This window comes from Tupaia chinensis, unplaced genomic scaffold, assembly GCF_000334495.1.
Source record: "Tupaia chinensis unplaced genomic scaffold, TupChi_1.0 Scaffold000545_1, whole genome shotgun sequence".
Classification (NCBI taxonomy): Eukaryota; Metazoa; Chordata; class Mammalia; order Scandentia; family Tupaiidae; genus Tupaia; species Tupaia belangeri.
This window is the reverse complement of record NW_006160057.1, coordinates 29,794-48,578: the sequence shown is the minus strand read 5'-3', so window position 1 is coordinate 48,578 and position 18,785 is coordinate 29,794. Positions and strand designations below refer to the sequence as shown.

At 39.8% G+C, this 18,785-nt stretch overlaps 1 protein-coding gene across 1 annotated transcript in view; it reads right to left on the bottom strand.

The window, feature by feature from the left end:
• LOC102489404 (collagen alpha-1(XIV) chain) overlaps positions 1–18,785 on the bottom strand; it is a gene marked incomplete at its 5' end in the record, with an annotated part of 69,328 nt that overhangs the window by 21,332 nt on the left and 29,211 nt on the right. The window contains 3 exons of the mRNA XM_006157518.3: positions 8,436–8,624; positions 11,796–11,862; positions 13,060–13,095. Coding sequence (XP_006157580.1) covers positions 8,436–8,624; positions 11,796–11,862; positions 13,060–13,095 — 292 coding nt within the window. The remainder of the gene's footprint in view (positions 1–8,435; positions 8,625–11,795; positions 11,863–13,059; positions 13,096–18,785) is intronic.

Genomic DNA, 18,785 nt, shown 5'->3' with positions numbered 1-18,785 from the left:
TTATTATTAACATAGTCATATTCTCCTCATTATAAAGGGTGGGTAACACAACTAACAGTCATTTTCATCTGTCATGACATCTTTTAAATCATTCTTTGTGTTTGCTTGGAAAACAATTTTATCCAGATTACAATTAATTTCAGAAACAGGAGCACAGAAGATATTAGTAGTGTAGTCTGCCAAAACATTTTTTAGATAGGTGCTATTCTTTTTTAGGTGCTTAAACCTGCATCTTGTATTTCCCTCTAAAACGCTACATCTGGTGTTTGAATGATTTTAAAGGATAAAGAAGAGAAAAACACACATAAATGGTGAAAACAGGCAGGTACCTGAGCCAGCTCCACAAGGGTCCCTCATTTTTTGGCATCCTATAAATCATACTGCTTAGAAAGTATTTCAGCGCATGCGTTGGCACCCTGTTTGCATTTCAAGGCCAGAGACATTGCTTTAACTTAGAGTGTGATGAGTTAAGTAGATACTGACAAGTTCTTCGATATGCTTTCCTCTGAAATGCACAGCCCAAGGTGAGTGCGGCCTGGACTTAGTGACTCACTTCTAACATCATGTGCTCCCTGTCTACACCTCTCTTCTCTTCACTCATTAAGCTCTACCTACGCTATTTTTCCTGTTATTCAAAGCAATGAAGCTGAGTAAGAGCAGTGCCATTCCTAGGAGATATTCCAGACATTTGCAGGGGAATTTTGATTGGTTAAATGATTAGAGGGTGTAAGAACATACTGGAATGGGGGCCAGCTGGTGGCATAGTAGTTAAGTTGCTGGGCTCCCATGTGGCTAACTGCAATTTGAGTCCCTCACCAGTAAATTGAAATTCATGCTGGGCATATGTGCATGTGTGCCCAAAATTCCAAGACACGAATGGAGGAGAAGGAATTGCATCATGACCATCCCCCTTGGAAGTTATCTTTTGCTTTTCGTCTCTCTGTCTCTCTCTGTCTCCTCAGGAAGTACACACACCCTGAAGCAAAAATTCCTCTCTCTCTCTCTCTCTCTCTCTCTCTCACACACACACACACACACACACATCATACTGGAATGAACCATTAATATTTATTTGACTATCCTTTTCCTTTACATTACACTAGAGGGCACTCTCTTTTCTGTTTAGTATTTCATTGATTTAATTATGTATGAAGAGATTTTGTATTTATTATCTATGTATTTTATTTTGAAATAGTAAGAGATGTAGCACAAATAATTTGTCATAAAAGGGGAACAATATGTTTGCTAGGGTTGGAAATCACTGCTTTAAAATTTTCAAGGCTCTTTTTCTCACCTCAGGGCCTCTGCATGTGCTGTTATGTCCTCTGCCTAGAATGCGCTCCTCCACTTTCCTTATTGATATGCCAAATTGCGACTAAACTTTCAGGTCTCAGCTGAAACATCATTGACTTTGTAGGATAATGCAAGAGTCTCTTTTTCTATGCTCAAATAGCATCCTGCCTTTTTTTTTGTATAGGATTTACCACAAATGAAATTATATATTCCGTGTATTTTTCATTTAATATAGCTGTTTCTCTGCTAGTGTCATGAAAGTCAGGGACTGTATGCCCTTCTTGCCAACACCCAGCAACCTGCTCAATGGGCAGTAGATGCTCAGTAAGTACTGGCTGAATAAATGAATGAAGAGTCTGAGATAAGTTTTAACCTAAAGCAGTTGAGATCACATGACTAGTAAATGGTAAAGCCAGGCTTCTAACCCAAATATGATTGAGGCCTCCAAAGCACATTCTTTCTATCCCATCATGCCACCCTAGTTAAAGCAGCATCATAAATTAGCGAGGCAAAAATAGTTTTCCTTCCAAAACAATAGAAGTTAAACAGGATTTAATTACATCATTCTAGGTTTCTGCCCTGTTTTCCCCAAGGGTGACATATTATAATAGAGGTATAGCTTCTGTAGTTGCATCCCAAATGGCCAGATCCATAAGCAGCTTCTGTAGGTAATTTCTTTCCTTTTCATCCCTCTTTTACATAGCCAGAGTTCATGCTAAAATTCTAGAATCATCAGGTGCAAAAGTGTATAATCATGAAAATGTTTTTATCACATTCATATTGACTCAGCGCAAAATTATTTTTATCACTTTCTTTTTACTTATCACCTGGATCATTTGCTGACTCACAGATGCCCCAAGGCTATCCAACTCAGCAGTGCAATGGAACAATCACAGTCTTCTAGGACATTCTGGTTAATCCAACAGGTTGCATCTTCTGAATTAGTGATTATTATGAATAACCTTGGAGAAGGATTCACAAGACCCTGCATAGTGTTGGCCATTCTTCTGTGGAATCCCCACTAAGCAATTCAAACACAGCAGGGCAGAGTGGAGTGAGCAGAGGCACTCTGGAATCATAGGGATCTGGATTTGAACTGCAGTCCCCTTTCTGCTCTACCAGGTGACCTGGGATAATTAACACTCTAGTCAAGGTTCAGTTTCCTTACCTTCAAGTGGGGCTTGTAGGTGGTCAGCAACGTGGAAATCCAGTGCCTTAACCACACCACCTTCTGACCTCCCAATCTTGTAAGATTTTTATGAGCATTACATAACATGCTTAGAACTGACACATACTATTTGCTTAATAAATCAAAGATCACAGTGGCATCTTCCTTTGAATTCTGACACCATTTGCTTTCTGTGTAACTAACTCAGCATTTAGCATCTCCCAACTTGGACATGCGGCAATGTTTTACATTCCTCCCTTTATCCAAATGAGGTCTTCTATTTTATCCAAATGATATAGTGTGTATAGGATGAAGTACAATATTTGGAAGATGCATTTAGTGGGTGATAAGGAAAAGTCACAAATAATAGTATTATCTCACACATTGCCAAGCCAAAAAGTCTTATATAAATCCTGCACTCAATAAATACTTGATGTTTTATTGCACAATATAAACCAGATATGAATTCCAGCTGTTATGGATATATGAAGGATATTTGAAAAGTTTATGAAAAAATAAATACTATAAAAATCTCTGCATGGGTTTTAAAAATTTTGTATCAAAATAAACTCTTACATTAATTCCATTTTTTCCATGAACTTTTTGAAGTCCCCTCATACAGCCTAAAAATAAACATCTTATCTATGGTTTGGTTTCTCTGGTCTAATGATTTTTGAAGAACTATGAAAACTGAAGGAGTGACATAAAGATGGGAATCAGGAAAATTTTCTAGTTCTTTTCAAGTAAATAAAAAAGCTTAATTTTGTGAACTCCAGATCAACAAATTCATTGTTGACTTGGTTAACACAGGGTTCAAGATACCAGTGTGAATAGTGAACATTTAAATAAATGGGGTAAAGGCATAAATGGATTAATCATCTGGGCACAATAAGCAGAGATCAGAATTGGAAAAGGCTCTGTTACCAGTAGGACCCAGTTGGATCCCAAGGGCTGTGATTAAAGAGTGAGTCCAGGGACCAACAGATGGTGTAATGGTTACGTTGCTGAATTCTCACTTAGCCAACTATGTTTCAAGTCCTGGACCTGGTGACTTAAACTCATGCTGAGGATGTATGTTGTGCATGCCCAAAATCCTGAGAGAGGAGAATGGAAGAGAAGGGACTGTGGCATGACCATCGCCACTAGGGGGGTGACTTCTCACTTTCTGTCTCTGTCTTTCCAGTGAACGCATGCACCCTATAGCAAAAATGTCTCTCTCTCTTAAAGAAAGAGAGAGAGACATAGAGAGAGAGAGCAAGCATGCAGAGGTCCAAATAGCCATTAGTTGATTGTCAAAGTTAACAAAAGAAGAATCTTAGAACCGGATTGACCTACTTGCTTTCTAAATTTTGGAATATGAGGAACCAGGTTATAAAGAACAATTTACCTGGAGCCAGTACAAGGTAGTGGGGAGAGGTAACCAGATGACAGTCCATGGAGAAACAGTTTTTCTTTGTCATAAATTGACAACAAGTACCATTGTCAAGTAAAAGCAGGAGAGCAATTAGACTCTATAACATAGCATGATGTTATACAAATGGAACCTTTTCAATTCTGGGTGCCAACAATCAGACAAATCTAAGTTGGAATTCAAACTTTAGCTAGAACACTTGAACATGAGCTTTAGGATCCCTTTAAATCCTCACATTCTAAGGATTCTCTCTGTGTTTACAATCTATGTGACAAGATAACTAAAAGACTGTTCCATACAAATTGAATGAGAAAGACTTCATTTAAGTGAAAGGAGACAAGGGGGTAATGAAGAGTGAAAATAAGTCTTTTGTTACATAATAATGAAGTCCTGAAAAATCATTTACATCACACTGCTATACGGAGGGAATTTCTGTCAGTTTTTTTTCTCTTTAAAAATACTTTTTTTTTAGACTTTTGCCACAGGGCATGTACGTTCCCTGAAGAGACATAGAGAGAGGGAAAGTAAGAAATCACCCTCAATAATGGCCACACCACAATCCCTTCTCCATTATCCTCTCAGGAGTTTGGGCATGCACACAAGCTTCTGGGTACAGGACTCAAACTGTGGAGTCAGTCATGTGTCATACAGTGCCTTAACCACCATGCCACCTGCTAGTCCATAAAAATACACATTTTTTTTCCCTTTTTTTTGTTCTTTTTTATTTTATTATTTTTATTTTATTTATTATTATTATTTATACATTTAATTGCTATACATCATTTAGGTTGTAAAGAGACTTTACTTATGGGACCAGCAGTTGGTGTAGTGGCTATGTCGCTGGACTCCCATGTAGTTGACTGTGGTTCAAGTCCTGGACCGAGTGGCTTAAACTCATGCTGGGCATGTGTGCATGCGTGCCCAAGATCCCAAGAGGAGAATGAAGGAGAAAGGATTGTGGTGTGGCCATCTCCCCTGGGGGGTGATTTCTCATTTTCTGTCTCTCTGTCTCCCTCTGTCTTTCTGGTGAGCGCATGCACCCTATAGCAAAAACCTCTAAAAAAAAAAAAAAAAAAAAAAAAAACAAAAAAGACTTTACCTAGTATGATATACACCTCAGTCCAACCCAGTTGAGAATACTATACACATCCTTATCAACAAATAATAAACCATATCTGTGTCCCACAAATGTCTTACCTCTCTATTTTTCCCCCCAAATTTCTTTCCCTGTGCCCTTCCTCTCTCTCATTCTCTTTCTACTTTGTCTCTAGTATCCACAACAATTTTTACTGCCTTTATGTCCTCCAGCCTTTCAATCTCTACCATAGAGTGTGCACAGTTGGTATATATTAAGTGGAGACATACAATGTCTCTCTTTCATAGCCTGACTTGCTTCACTCAGTAACAAATCTTCCATATTTGTCCACTTTCTATCAAATTCCAGGGCCTTGTTGTTCTTATGGCTGAGTAGTATGCCATGGAGTATGTGTGCCACATTTAAAATACATTTGTATATGATTGATATTGCATACACATGCAGGTGAGAAAGAGAGCACCCTCAATAAGTCTAGTCACCCCATGGTCTTCCATCCCCAGCCCTTCCGGCTCCTCTGAATTTTGCACACCTGTGCACACACCTAGTGCTTCCAGGCCAACTCAAAGATCTGAACCTATGGTCAGTTGCATGGCCTCCAGTACTGTAGTTTTGTATACCACAGACTGCACCACCCAGCCTAGGCCATAAAAAGGCATATTTGTTAGCCATTTCTCTAAAATAGATGGGATTACTCAAAGATACTATACTACTACAGTGTTTTTCTAATGTCTCCTCTCAGTCTTTTAACAAAAGAAGAAAATAAGAAGCCATAGTAGAGATATTCTTTCTTTTGCCTTAATCATATATGTACATGTACACATGCTAAAGCATACTGTGTCATAATGGAAAATGTGTTCTATACTACACATCAAGTTTTACAAGTTTGACATATTATTATACAATAGAGAAACTGGATGGAACACTTCTGGTGTAAAATTAGCCAAAGTGAATGAGGTCATAATTTTTTTTAGGAGACTCATCTGAGATGCATATGAAGTCTCAGCAGAAAGTACATTTCACTTAAGTGCTTGCCAGAGCACCAAACAGCCCTATTTCTTTTACACTCACTTTTCTCCTTTATTATTGGACTGCCTAAGAATAACACCTATTTTTACTCATTGCAAAATTATGTCTTGTTAGGATTATTTTAGAGAATAATGATAATCATATTTATACAGCAATAAATAAATATATTAAAAGGTCTCTGTTGGCTAACTTTTTGGTTTTTTTTGGAGAGGTTTTTGCTACAGGGCACGTGCGCTTGCCAGACAGACAGAGAGAGAGAGACAGAAAGCAAGAAATCACCCTCCAGGGGGGATGGTCACACTGCAATCCCTTCTTCTCCATTCTCCTTTCGGGATCTTGGGCATGCACAACACACGCCCGGCGTGAGTTTTAAGCCACCGGGTCCGGGACGCAAACTGCGGTCGACTACATGGGAGTCCAGTGACATAGCCATTACGCTAACTGCTGGTTAACTTTGAGTCTCTTTTGACCTCAATATCTTCACATGCTTAACTTTTATGTAAAATAGGAGAGCCTGATGATGGCTGAAAACTCATTAAAAGTCTGTTGTTTTGATTTAGTGGAAAGACATTTTCCTCTCAATCATTCCTGGGTATTTGGATCACAGGCTAAGAGCAACACATGGCTGTCCCCTTGCACCAACATATCCTGGATGCAACTGAAATCTTTTGCTAAGAATGAACAGCCCCTTGGCAGCTGGTATTTAATCCCAACCTGGTGATCCCTAAATACACCCTCAACTGGTGATCAACTGCTATAACCTTTTCTCATGCTCAGTGGGCATTTCTCACCTTTTGTCATACGGTCATCCTCTACGTATTTGTGAAGCGCAAGACTTTGCTTATCAATTGTGTTCTTTGGGAATATATTTGATAAGTAGGCAAAAATATTACATTGTGGAAATTCATATTTCCATAGGTTGTCTGGGCCACTGTTTGAGAACTCCTAGGTGATTTTCCTTGAGTCTACCCATTCAAGCGGTCTTGCAGAGCTAGAAAGACACAGCCTGGCAAGAAAAGGCAACTTGTGACTTGCTGGAAGTGACTCAGGTGCTGGCTCTGTGCTCCCTGAGTCACAGTTTCCCCATCACCAACACCATCAGAGGGTGTCCTGCAGACAGAGGTGGCCACCTTCCAGGCTGCCAGCTCTTTGGAGTCCTATGAGGGAATTATGCCCTTTTCTATGCCTACTGATTCTGTGCCTTAACACATGGAAAACCCTTCAGAAAGAAAAATTAGAATTGGATCATGACCAGAACAACAAACATCTGGTGAGAACCTAGTAAGTACAAAGCACTGTGCAAAGCAATCCAGACCTGATTCTTGCTCTCAGCTGATCTAACTGTTCACTAACGTCTGATGAGAGGGAAAATGGGGAAAGAAATAAGTGCATCAGGTGTTCAGGGGTAGAAACATTTGTGTTCTGGTCTGGTCCAAAAGACGAGGAAAGCAAAAAATCATTTCCAAAGGGGGAAAAGCAGTATGTACAAAGGTGCAAAGGCAGAAATGCACCAACACCTACAGACATGGATCAGAGCTGAACATGAGACACTGATGCTATCTTTGTAATCTGCATATTATCAATACATCCCAAATTTTATAAAAGGAATAATGTATCTTATTCATTTCACAAAAGTAATATGACTCAGAGTAAATAGGTAATATGTAGTTATCTTATTCCCAGATCTACATTAAAAATTGTGTCTTAGGAAATACTTTCATCAGTTGTCCATTTCCTCATCGTTTTATTCATAGTTAATATGCAACATCAGTTCCCCACATCTTTTTTTTATCTGCTTCTAAAATAAGACATCTCAGTCAATTTTAGAATTTAAGGAATATTCAATCAGAAGAGTCTTATTGTATTATCCGATTCTTCTAAAACATGAAGATTGTAGAAGAAAAGGCTAGTAAATTCTTTGCTTTAATGAAACTTTAGTGAGGAAAACAAAACATTGGCCCATGAAATTACTGAATAAACTGTTTTCTTATACCAGAGGAAGATGAACTGCAAGTGGTATTTTAGTTTAAAGTTTGGAGAGAACACAGCCTGATACGGGACACGTGAACCATACTACATGCAATGTACTTTGTACATTACTCCATTTCTCAGTCTTGGGAATAAACAAATAAGAAACTGAAGAATTGTAATGTGTATAGTCATTTCTTTGAACCAATATGCAGTATATTCACAGTGGGAAAATTCATTTGGTATGCTGTAATGATACACAGTAGATTAATGTAACAATTGTTATACATTAATTAAAAATATATATGCAAATAAATTAGTCAAACAAGTTACAATAAAAAGAAACTCAAGAGCAGATGGGGAAGAATTAATTTATGTCCATTATTCCAGACTTTATCATTGTATAAGCACCACTATTAATGCTACACAGCACTGCACCCATATAAGAGGAGTCCAGTTAGAGTCCAGCTTACCTCGTTCTCCCGGGGTCCCTGGCACACCTGCATTTCCTGGGAAGCCTGGTGTACCTGGAGGTCCTTGCTCACCAGGGGTCCCAGGCGTGCCTGGTCTCCCAGGCTCCCCAGGAGGCCCTTGGATAGTCCGGACAGATGAGGAGTGGCTGGGAATCTGGTTGAGGATGGCTGTGTACCTGGCCATGTGACCTGAAGCATAAAGACAGCATTTAGGAAACTGTCATACCAAGAAAGGGAGGACTGGGGGTCTTTTTCATTAAGGCTCTACACAGTTCTGTTAGATACTCACCAAGGGAAAAAGCACACCCCTCTGAAATATGTGAAATTCCAACTTAAAATTTTTTATATTTTACTTCAGATGATATTAACGCTGGACTGTATTCAAGTCGCATCTCATGTGTTCGGAATTCTGTAGCTCACGTCAGCATTTCAATAAACATCTTTGAGCAGAAGTCATAAATTTCCTCTTCCCCCCCAACATTTATCTGACCTCTAAACCCTCACCCAGCTGCCATTTTCTCTAAAAATTTCTCTTCAAGTTACAAATTATTTGTCCTTTTTCCAACTCACAAAGACTACCCCACCCTCTTGCTCACAAATCTTCAGACAAGTGCTCCGTCTAAACTCCTCTTACTTGCCAAGCCTTTTTTTCAGGAATCTTTACTTGGGTCTCTGCAGAAATTTCCACTAGCTTTATAAAATAAGAAAAAGAAAGAAAGAAAAGCCTGGCTCTCTCTCCCGCAGTTCCTTACCTCGGTTATGCCTGGAAAAATGTACTTTAATTATTAGAAATATAGACTTATAAAGTACGTGGTACCATTATGACTCATTTTACCAGCATTGTCAATGAGACTTCGTTACATAAATGAATTTGCTAGATGACTATATATTTTTTTATGTCCAATGGCATGTGTGCTCACCAGAGAAAGAGCAAGTGAAAGCAACCCTCCGATAGCACATGGCCATGGCACAATCCCTTGTCCTCTATCCCTCCATACTATCAGGATTTTGGGCACACACAAATGCGCACATGTTTTTCAAGCAGCAAGGGCCAGGACTTGAACTGTGGTCAGCTATGTGGGGTCTGAAACCCTATGCACAGGGCTTAAACACTGCATGACAGGGCTGGCCCCTTGATGATTATTATCCTTTTGCAAATATGTAAATCTAAATAAAAATTAGTGAGTGATCACTTTTTTTAAAAAACAAGAATTACTTATTTAATTAATTTACTATTGGGACTAGCAGATGGTATAGGGGTTACGTTGCTGGACTCCCACGTAATCAACCATGATTCAAGTCGCAGACATGATGGCTTAAAACTCATGTTGGGTGCGTGCATACCCAAGGTCCCAAGAGGAGAATGGAGGAGATGGGATTGCAGCATGACCCTCCCCCCTGGGGGTGATTTCTTGCTTTCTGTCTCTCTGGAGAGCACACATGCCCTATGGTAAAAATCTCTCTTAAAATTTTATTTATTGTTATTATAATTTTAATTTAACCAGAGATAGACAGAGAGAAAGTGAGAAAGCAAGCTTGCCAGGGCTGTGTCTCGAACCACAATCGATCACATAGGGGTCCAGCATCTTAACCACCACAGCACCTGCTGGCCCCATGACCACTTTTTGAGGAATGATTTAAAAAATACATTTGGTGCATACTTTCCTTAAGGATTAGGCTGTGACTGTAACCAGAGCTCCTCTCTTAAGAGTGAAGAGTTATCAGTAGGCAGGACCATTGTTGTTTGGGAGGGGAGGACTTTTCCACAGCTGCTTTTTCAGCTTCCTCCTTTGACAAGGGGGCTGTCCTTTACCCCTCTTCCAGTTGTCATCACTTCGTTCTCACACAGCTTTCCTATAACCCTTGCTAGTACAACTCTGAGAACTGAAACCAGATAACTGAGCTTGTAAGGAATTATATGCTTAATGATAAATCAAGTTCTGGTTGGAAGCCTAGGGAATAAAATAGGGAGCCCAGAAAAAAACTGAAGTGGTATTTAAGAACATCAAGGTTAAAGTGCCAGAAATAAAGCCTTTGAACAAATTGGGCCCTACTAATCAAGTTGCATGCAATCTCTTTGATTTCTTTCTCCTACAACTGCATTGATAGGCACGGCTTCCCTGTTTTGCAGACTTGCTTAAGCTTTCTTGTCTAACCTCCTGTTGCTTCCACTTCCTAGAATTTATTCACTGGAATCTGAAAATTCCTAAGGGAAAACATTTCATTTCAAACTTTCAATAAAAAAAGAGTAATTTATTTATTTTTTCCAAGAGAAAGCAAGAGAGAGAAGGAGAGAGGAGAGATACCCCCGGCAAGGTCTTCATGCCATGATCTCCCTTCAGGCTCAGTCAACCAGGATCACTGATGTGTGTGTGTGAGCCCCGTGGGTACAAGAACTTGGGATGTGGAGCTGGGACGTGGCCATGTGGCTTCAGTATCATGGAGCTCTGTGTCACCATGGCGGGCCTGAGCCCTCAATGTGTAGGACACGTGTTAAATAGCTATATGATTACATGATATTTTATTCCCCAGTGAAATAAGGCAGCAAATATTGTGAAATTTTCAAGTTGTGGTCAGTGAATCATATCAAGATTTAAACTTTTAAACTTGAGGTTTCTTAAAATAATAATCCACTTGCTTATACTGTACACTTGAAATGAGAAACCTGCTAAATAATCCAAGAAACGGGTAACCTTTGGATGCATTCTACTACAAAAGCAACTATTATTTAATTTCCCTCTTATAATTTATTGTGTGTATGTATTTTAAGGTTTTGTTTTGTTTTGTTTTGTTTTGCCACAGGGCACATGTGCTCACTGGAGAGAGAGACAGAGGGAAAGTGAGAAATCACTCCCTGGGGGGACCTATTTGCTGGATCCCCCCAGGGATCCCTTCTCCTAAGGAGTAAGGAAAGGACTTTAGGAAACCAAAAGATAACAGATGTGAAGTGAATAACTTCAATCTTGTGAGTTAGTAGCAATCAACACCAGGAGTCATCTTTCTGAAGGTAGCTTCTAAAAATGTAGTCTGGCAGCTTATGAGTACTGAGTACTTGAGAAAAAAAGAAAAAAAAAAACCTATCTATTTGGAAACAGGAAAGGAATAAAGGACTGGGTGGTCAAGTTAAACCTATATGGATAGTTCTCAAACCAATGGCACAGAATATTTGGTTTTCTGTACCACCGATAGCTAGATCTAGGGTCATCTCTTAGATGGATCAGTGATGGTCATTTGTAAAACAGCCGTGTCCGTATCGAGACAGAGCTTTAGAGCTTTCCTTAGTTGTTACACTCATGGGAAAGGCAAACTCCCATTGGGATGAGTGATGGGTGACAACTTCTGTAACAGTAACGCACTTACTCTGAATGAGCTGTTCACATACTTGGCGGGCCACTGCTCGCACCATGGCTTGTGACTGCAGGTCACCCTGAATGAGAAAAAAAATAAATAAAAACAAAACACTCCTGACTCTCTGCTACAGCTCAGCCACATAGCCTGGACTTCCAGGATGTAGGTCTGTTTTGATCCACTGTTCCCAACAGGGCCCTTTGGCTCTTAGTAACAGGTAGAGGTTGACCACCAGGGTGCATGCAGGTTTGTAGGCAATTTTACACTCCTGGTTCAAGACTCCTGGGAATCCTTATGAGATTAAAAAGCTGAAGTAAGTATTTCTGGTCTGGTAATTTGAAACATTTAATCATTTCAAAATAAACTCGTATACATTTAATGCCCTATTTATAGCTCTTTAGAGCTTATAAAATATAGCACTTTCTCAGGCCATTGCTTATTTAATACTCACAGCTCAGAGGAAAGATGTTAAGCCCATTTTATAGCTGAACAGCACTAAACACATTGCCCAAGTTTTCACAGAGGTAACTGTATGAGCCTAAGGTCATTACTGTTTGGACTACAGCAGTTGAAAAATTCCTGAAAGGACAAGTGAAGGCCCCTAAATTAAATGATTGAACTTCTGTAGCCAGTTTTTTGATTCCGTGCCTGATATTGTGTTCCTGGGTGCCAATATTGGAACATCAAGAAACATAGGAGTCCCATTTTACTACTTGCCATTCATAGAGAGTTTTTGCATTTCTGAAGCCCTTTCATATCCATTACATAATTTTTTTCACCAAATCCACTTTGTGAATTAGATTAATTTGATGCTCCCTGTTTTTAAATTTTAACTTTGATTGTTATAAAGCAAAAAACTATAGAACATTTTTTTAACAGAGAACTTTAGATTCTCTTGTCTGTTACATGTTTCTTCCCTTTGCCCCTTCCACCCACCTCTTCCACCCACCCTCTACCACCCACTCCCCTCCCTTACAATTCCTGGTATCCACACTTATCCTCTCTACCTTTATATTATCCTTAAAGAAACGACCCCAAGATTAATAAGATGACTGGTAGCAGATTTGCAACCAGAAACTAGCTCTCCTATCTTCTAGCCTGTAGGGGTTTGTCCACTGGAAAGAATGCACACAGTGAAATGAGCAGGAGAGCGGGAAGAAGGACTGGTGGAATACAGTGAGTAAGCATGGCAATAAGTGGCCACCCTGGATCAGGCTCATGCAATGGAAGGTGTACAACCAGCTGGGGCCAGTGCACAGAGCCACAAGGCACTTACTCGTTCTCCTCGTTCTCCCTTTGCTCCAGGAACACCCTGTCAATAAGAAAGGAAAATTATAAAGTTACTTATGATACTGCACTCAGCCAAGAGTAACAATATTGATAGTACATCTCTTCTAATTTTACTAAGGAGTTTTTCTTTTTCTTTTTTTTTTCTTTAAGAGAGTTTTTTGCTATAGGGCATGTGTGTTCACCAAAGAGACAGAAAGACAGAAAGCAAGAAATCCCCCGCCCTGGGGGAATGACCACACCACAATCTCTTCTCCTCCATTCTCCTCTCGGGATATTGGGCATGCACACACATGTGCCTGGCATGAGTTTTAAGCCACCGGGTCCAGGACTCAAACAGCAGTCTACTATGTGGGAGTCTGGTGACATAGCCATTACACCATCTGCTGGTCCCATGATCTTTATCTTAACCCTAGCAATTCTGCAGCAAAAATACTTATGCAACAATAAGAACAAAACAGCTAACAAGCTATAATCCCACAAACATAACTAATTCTTTTAAGCATTTTATCCCTCCAGCATTTTTATGCAGAAACATGATAAATTTTGACTACAAAATTCGTCACGCAGTAATAATGTCTTAAAACACACATTTTCACTGACCAGGTCCTTCACATCTTTTCACATTAAACTCCACTCTACACAATGCAGTCTACTGATGCTTAAATTACTTCATAAACCTCCACCGAACAGTGAAATTGTTTCAGCTTTTAAGGCAATGTTCTAAAAGGGAGGAAAAGATCCTCTCTCAATCTAGGAGTTCAAGTAAGAGGTGAGATGAGTGAAACCCCAGAGCTTTACTCTGCTTTCTATGCAGCATGGCTGAGGGTTCTCCCTGATTGTCCCCAACATGGGAGCTCATATTTTTAATGAATTCCTAGCTGACTTGCTCTTTTATAATGTGATTTAGCTACCATATGACCCATCAGATACTTTACTATTACTTTTAAGAATTTACTGAAAAGAACAATGGCCTTTCAGTTTCTGCAATAAAATTACAGTTATAATGCAAAACATGTGTCTTCATAAGGTTTTCCTATTTTTGTTTCAATTCTGAGGCAATGTTCATTGAACAACATTTTTATGGTCACTACTAAAAGGAGAATGCATGGAATTTATAGATGAAACCTGCCACGTTGTCACACTGTTCCTAGTAGTTACTTCAATTTCAACAGATCCCACAGCAAACTCAGTATCATTTTCAAAATCTCTATTACTTAAGAATCACTTATTCTCAAAATTCTGAGTTCATCTCTGGTGTGCAAGCAAATTGGCTTTCCTTACAGAAAAATACCCTGACTTATTGTGTTTACTGATTTCAGAGGTGCAGATGCTGTGAACACACAGGTGACTTCAAGCTACGGATGTGCTGTCACTACAGCTCGAGTGGGGAGGAGAAGAGAAGCACACAGTTGACTCCTGGGCAGATGCAGGCAGCCCGCCACGGGTTCTACCTCTTTGTCTCTTCTACACACACACATACACAGGCAAACACACATACAGAGGCGAACACACACAGAGGCGAACACACACACACACACAGGCAAACACACACACACACATATACACACACACAGACACACACACACACAGGCAAACACATACATAAAGAGGCAAACACACACACACATTTTTCAAAAACTGCCAGAGGGCACATGCACTTGTTAGACAGAAACAGAAAAACAAAGAGGAGTGAATGCGGGAGAAAGCCCTCACTAGGACATGGTCATGCTGCAATTCCTTCTCCTCCATTTCCTCACTGTGTTGGCTCTTGGGGGCATGCATGCACATGTGCCCAGTTTGTTTTCCAAGCCACAGGGCTGCCATTTGAACTGATGATGTGGGATCTAACTCCTTTATCAACACGCCACAGAGCTGGCCCAACCCGTCATATTTTTGTTTCTAAAGAATTATTTATTTAATTCTAATATTTTTTTATTATTATTTAATTTGCCGTCTGGCACATGCACTCACCAGAGAGAAACAGAGAAAGAGAGAGAGAATGAGAACACACTGCCAGGCCTGGGACTCAAACTGTGGTTGGCCATGTGGGAATCCATCCTTCAAACACCATGCCACCTGATGGCCCCCCAAGTCATATTTTAAAATATGTTTTTTCTCGGGGCCACAGGTGGCATGGTGGTTAAGGGTGCTAGACTCCCACATGGCCGACCGTCGTTCAAATCTCAGTCCTAGTGGTTTACTTTCTTTCTCTCTCTCTCTCACTCTGTCCCTTGCTGGTCAAATTAAAATAAATAAGTAAGTTAAACAAAATAATTCTTAAAAAATATGCTTTTTCTAAAATAATTTTATTTCTGCACCAATACACTTTTGGACATTTCCATTGCTATCACTTATTAAAATGGCTCATTTGAGAATGTTTCTCATTTAAAGAAAGAATTTACAGAGGAAACTTGATGGGTTCAGTAAATGGACAGCCTTAGCTATTGGCACTTACTGGTATGTAAGGATGGATGTGTTTAATTGGGCTTGAAATTCCACAAACTCAGTCTCAGATGCTTGTTATTAAGTAGCTAAAGGACAGAGTGAGGCAGTTTCAGTGAAAGATCTTTTTAGTGAAATATCTGTACAGCAAGAAATAATTTTTTGTTCCAACTACTCTGACATCTTTCCTTTGATTTTTGCAAAGTAAAACAAAAACAAAATCAAAATTCCTAAGCAAGTGAAGGCCCGTAACTCCACTAAAGTATGCTTTGAGGAAAAACACATATTCCCTGTAGATGTAGGCAGCAAAAGTCGCACATTTTCCTTAAATTTCAGGAACACTTGAAATGTAAAGAAAAGAAAATACAGTAGCTACATTCATACATTCGGAGAGTTTTAGTGCTGAAAGGAAGAGGAATGAGCCAGTGGGCCACGTCTCCCATATTAAAAATGTCTGTTAAATAAAATTGAAACACTTTAAGCTGCCTTTAAAGGTCTTCAATGACCTGATCTCTAAGAATAATCTTCCAGGGGCCAGCAAATGGCTCATGGTTGGGATGCTGGACTTCCACATGGCCAACCATGGTTCAAGTCTTGAATCTGGTGGCTGGCTTTCTCACTTTCTCTCTTTCTCGCTCTCTCTCTCTCTGGTGAGCACATGTGCAATATAGCAAATTAAATAATAATAATAAAATTTAATAAATAATTCTATTTTTTTCTTTTTTTTGGGGGGGAAAGGTTTTTGCTATAGGGCGCATGCGCTTGCCAGACAGACAGAGAAAGACAGAGAGACAGAAAGCGAGAAATCACCCCCCAGGGGGGATGGCCACGCCACAATCCCTTCTCTTCCATTCTTCTCTTGGGCATGCACGCACACGCACCTGGCGTGAGTTTTAAGCCACCGGGTCCAGGACGTGAGCCGTGGCCGACTACATGAGAGTCCAGTGACATAGCCATTACGCTAACTGCTGGTCCCGAATTTAATAAATAATTCTTTAAAAAAAAAAACAATAATCTTCTAATACTCCCCTGGACATCAGTCTAATTAAAAGACAAACATGCATTCTTCATTTTTTTTTTTTTTAACAAATGTGCATTAAACACTCTGTATGCATCGGCCACTGAGCTATGGTCTAGGAATACAAACATGAGACATGAGTATGATGAAAACTTCTTTCTTCAAGGACTTATCACTTTAATGGAGGGACAGACATCAACGGTTGCAGTGAAGTATCTATCTGCCTATGGAGGAAAGGGTAGCTCTACCTAGGAGGTATGTAGCTAAAGATCTCCTAGTAGTAGAGAGATGAAGAATGATTACTAAGGCTGGGAATGATAGGAGAGATGGGGGATAGAGAGAGGAATGCTGATTAACAGAAACAAAAGACAGGAGGAACAATTTCTAGTCTTACTAAAAAAATAAAGAAAAAACAATAAGGAGGGTATAGTTAACAACAACCTACTATGTATCTCAAAAGTAACTACAAAGTGGAGTTGTTAATGTTTCTAACACAAGTAATGACAAATGGTTGAGATAATGGGAATGCTAAATGCCGTGGTTTAATCATTATGCATTGTATTCTTGTACTGAAAAATCAGCGTAGTCCCATAAATAGGTACAAGTACTAAATGTTAATTTAAAAAATTGTGTGCAGTTCTTAAAATGAAAAAGGAAATAAAGAAAAGGAAGGTGGGAGGAAGGGGAGGGAGAGATAGAAAGAGAAGGGAGAAAGGATGGAAGGAAGAAAAGAATGAGAAAAGAAGGAAAGAAAGAATTGCCCAGAGTTCACCTGGTGGTGAAAGAAGAAGAAAGCACCCCAAACAGGTGGAAGAGCATCCCCAAAAAGTAAAAGAAGAGTGAAAGCGTATGACCTATACTTGAGGAGTTCAATACAGTTTTGTATGACTCTACTCCAAGTGAACAGATGATGGTAGACCAAGTGAGAGAGGAAAGTGAGGGCTCATTTTGAGAGGTCATGCACATGACACTGAATATTCAAGACCCGTCCACTGGTGGTGGGAATCTGGGGAGGAGATGAAGGCCAACGAGTGACAGATACATCAGAGTCATTTCGACGGCTAGAGAATGAACTAGACCAGGGTAGAACAGAGGCCAGAGGGTCAATGAGGCAATGTCTTGTGAAAGCCTTGGTGAGAAATTAGAAGGGCCTGAAATAACATTGTCACAGTGATGAGAGAGCTAAAGAAAGACTACAAAATTGTTAAAGTGTACAAAAGACAGGAGCTGCTCGGTATTCACCCCATGTTTTATTACAATGCGCCCTCCTCCACCCAGTAATGCCATCATCCTGTCTTTGTGGGATCTCATTGAAATACTGCACCCTTCTGGAGCAGTCCACTCCCAGTCCCTCAGCTTAGTGTGTGTCTCTCTCAATATAACTTTAACAGACACTTGCTGTCTTTCCTTGAAGGCATTTCTCACTTTCTGCCTTTTATTATAACTGCTTATATAAAAACATTGTTCTGTCTAGATTTTCCACAAATATGGAAAAACGCCTTGCTCATCTTTTGTATCCCTCACAACGCCTCTCGACTCTGTAATCTTGTACATATTGTGCTTATCTCCTAAATATTTTTTAAGTCCATTTGTTTCTTCCATGAGAGAGAAAGACACAGAGAGGGAGAGAGAAGAGACTGACTGACTGGCACTGGCATTCCTACTCAGGTCTTCACTCCCCTGGCTCAGCTGACCCAGATCATGCACATGCATGTGTCTATGTTTCTGGTGTGTTCAGGGAGGTCCCAGGATGTGAACTCAGAACCTGTTCCATTGTGAGTCCAGTTATCTTACTATCTTGCCACCATCTGATTCCAATTTTAAATGAATGAATGAAGAAACTGATTTGCTTCAAGTGATATGACTCACACAGTTGGGTAACCGTGTCATGTCAGGACCACTTTTTAAATATAGGCAGCCCCACTTCAAATGAAGAGCTCTGTACATGATGTAACACAGGACTTTTCTATGTATGTTGAGGTTAAGCAATATTGGGGACAAATATTGTTGTTCCCAACAATAAGCAGCCTGGTCTTTCATATGCTTCATCATGTGTCTGCCCCGCTGTAGGGAAGGTTCATATTTAAACCAATACTTAAAACTCTTAGGTCAGAAATAGTATCTCAGCAGCAGCAATGCACATGCCACCCCAGGGAGTCAGTGGCTAAATGCAGAGTTCAGGAAAGCAAGCATTTCTGGCACTAATGATAGGAAACATGTTGTTATTTTCAGTGGCACAGTCTGCCTGTCTT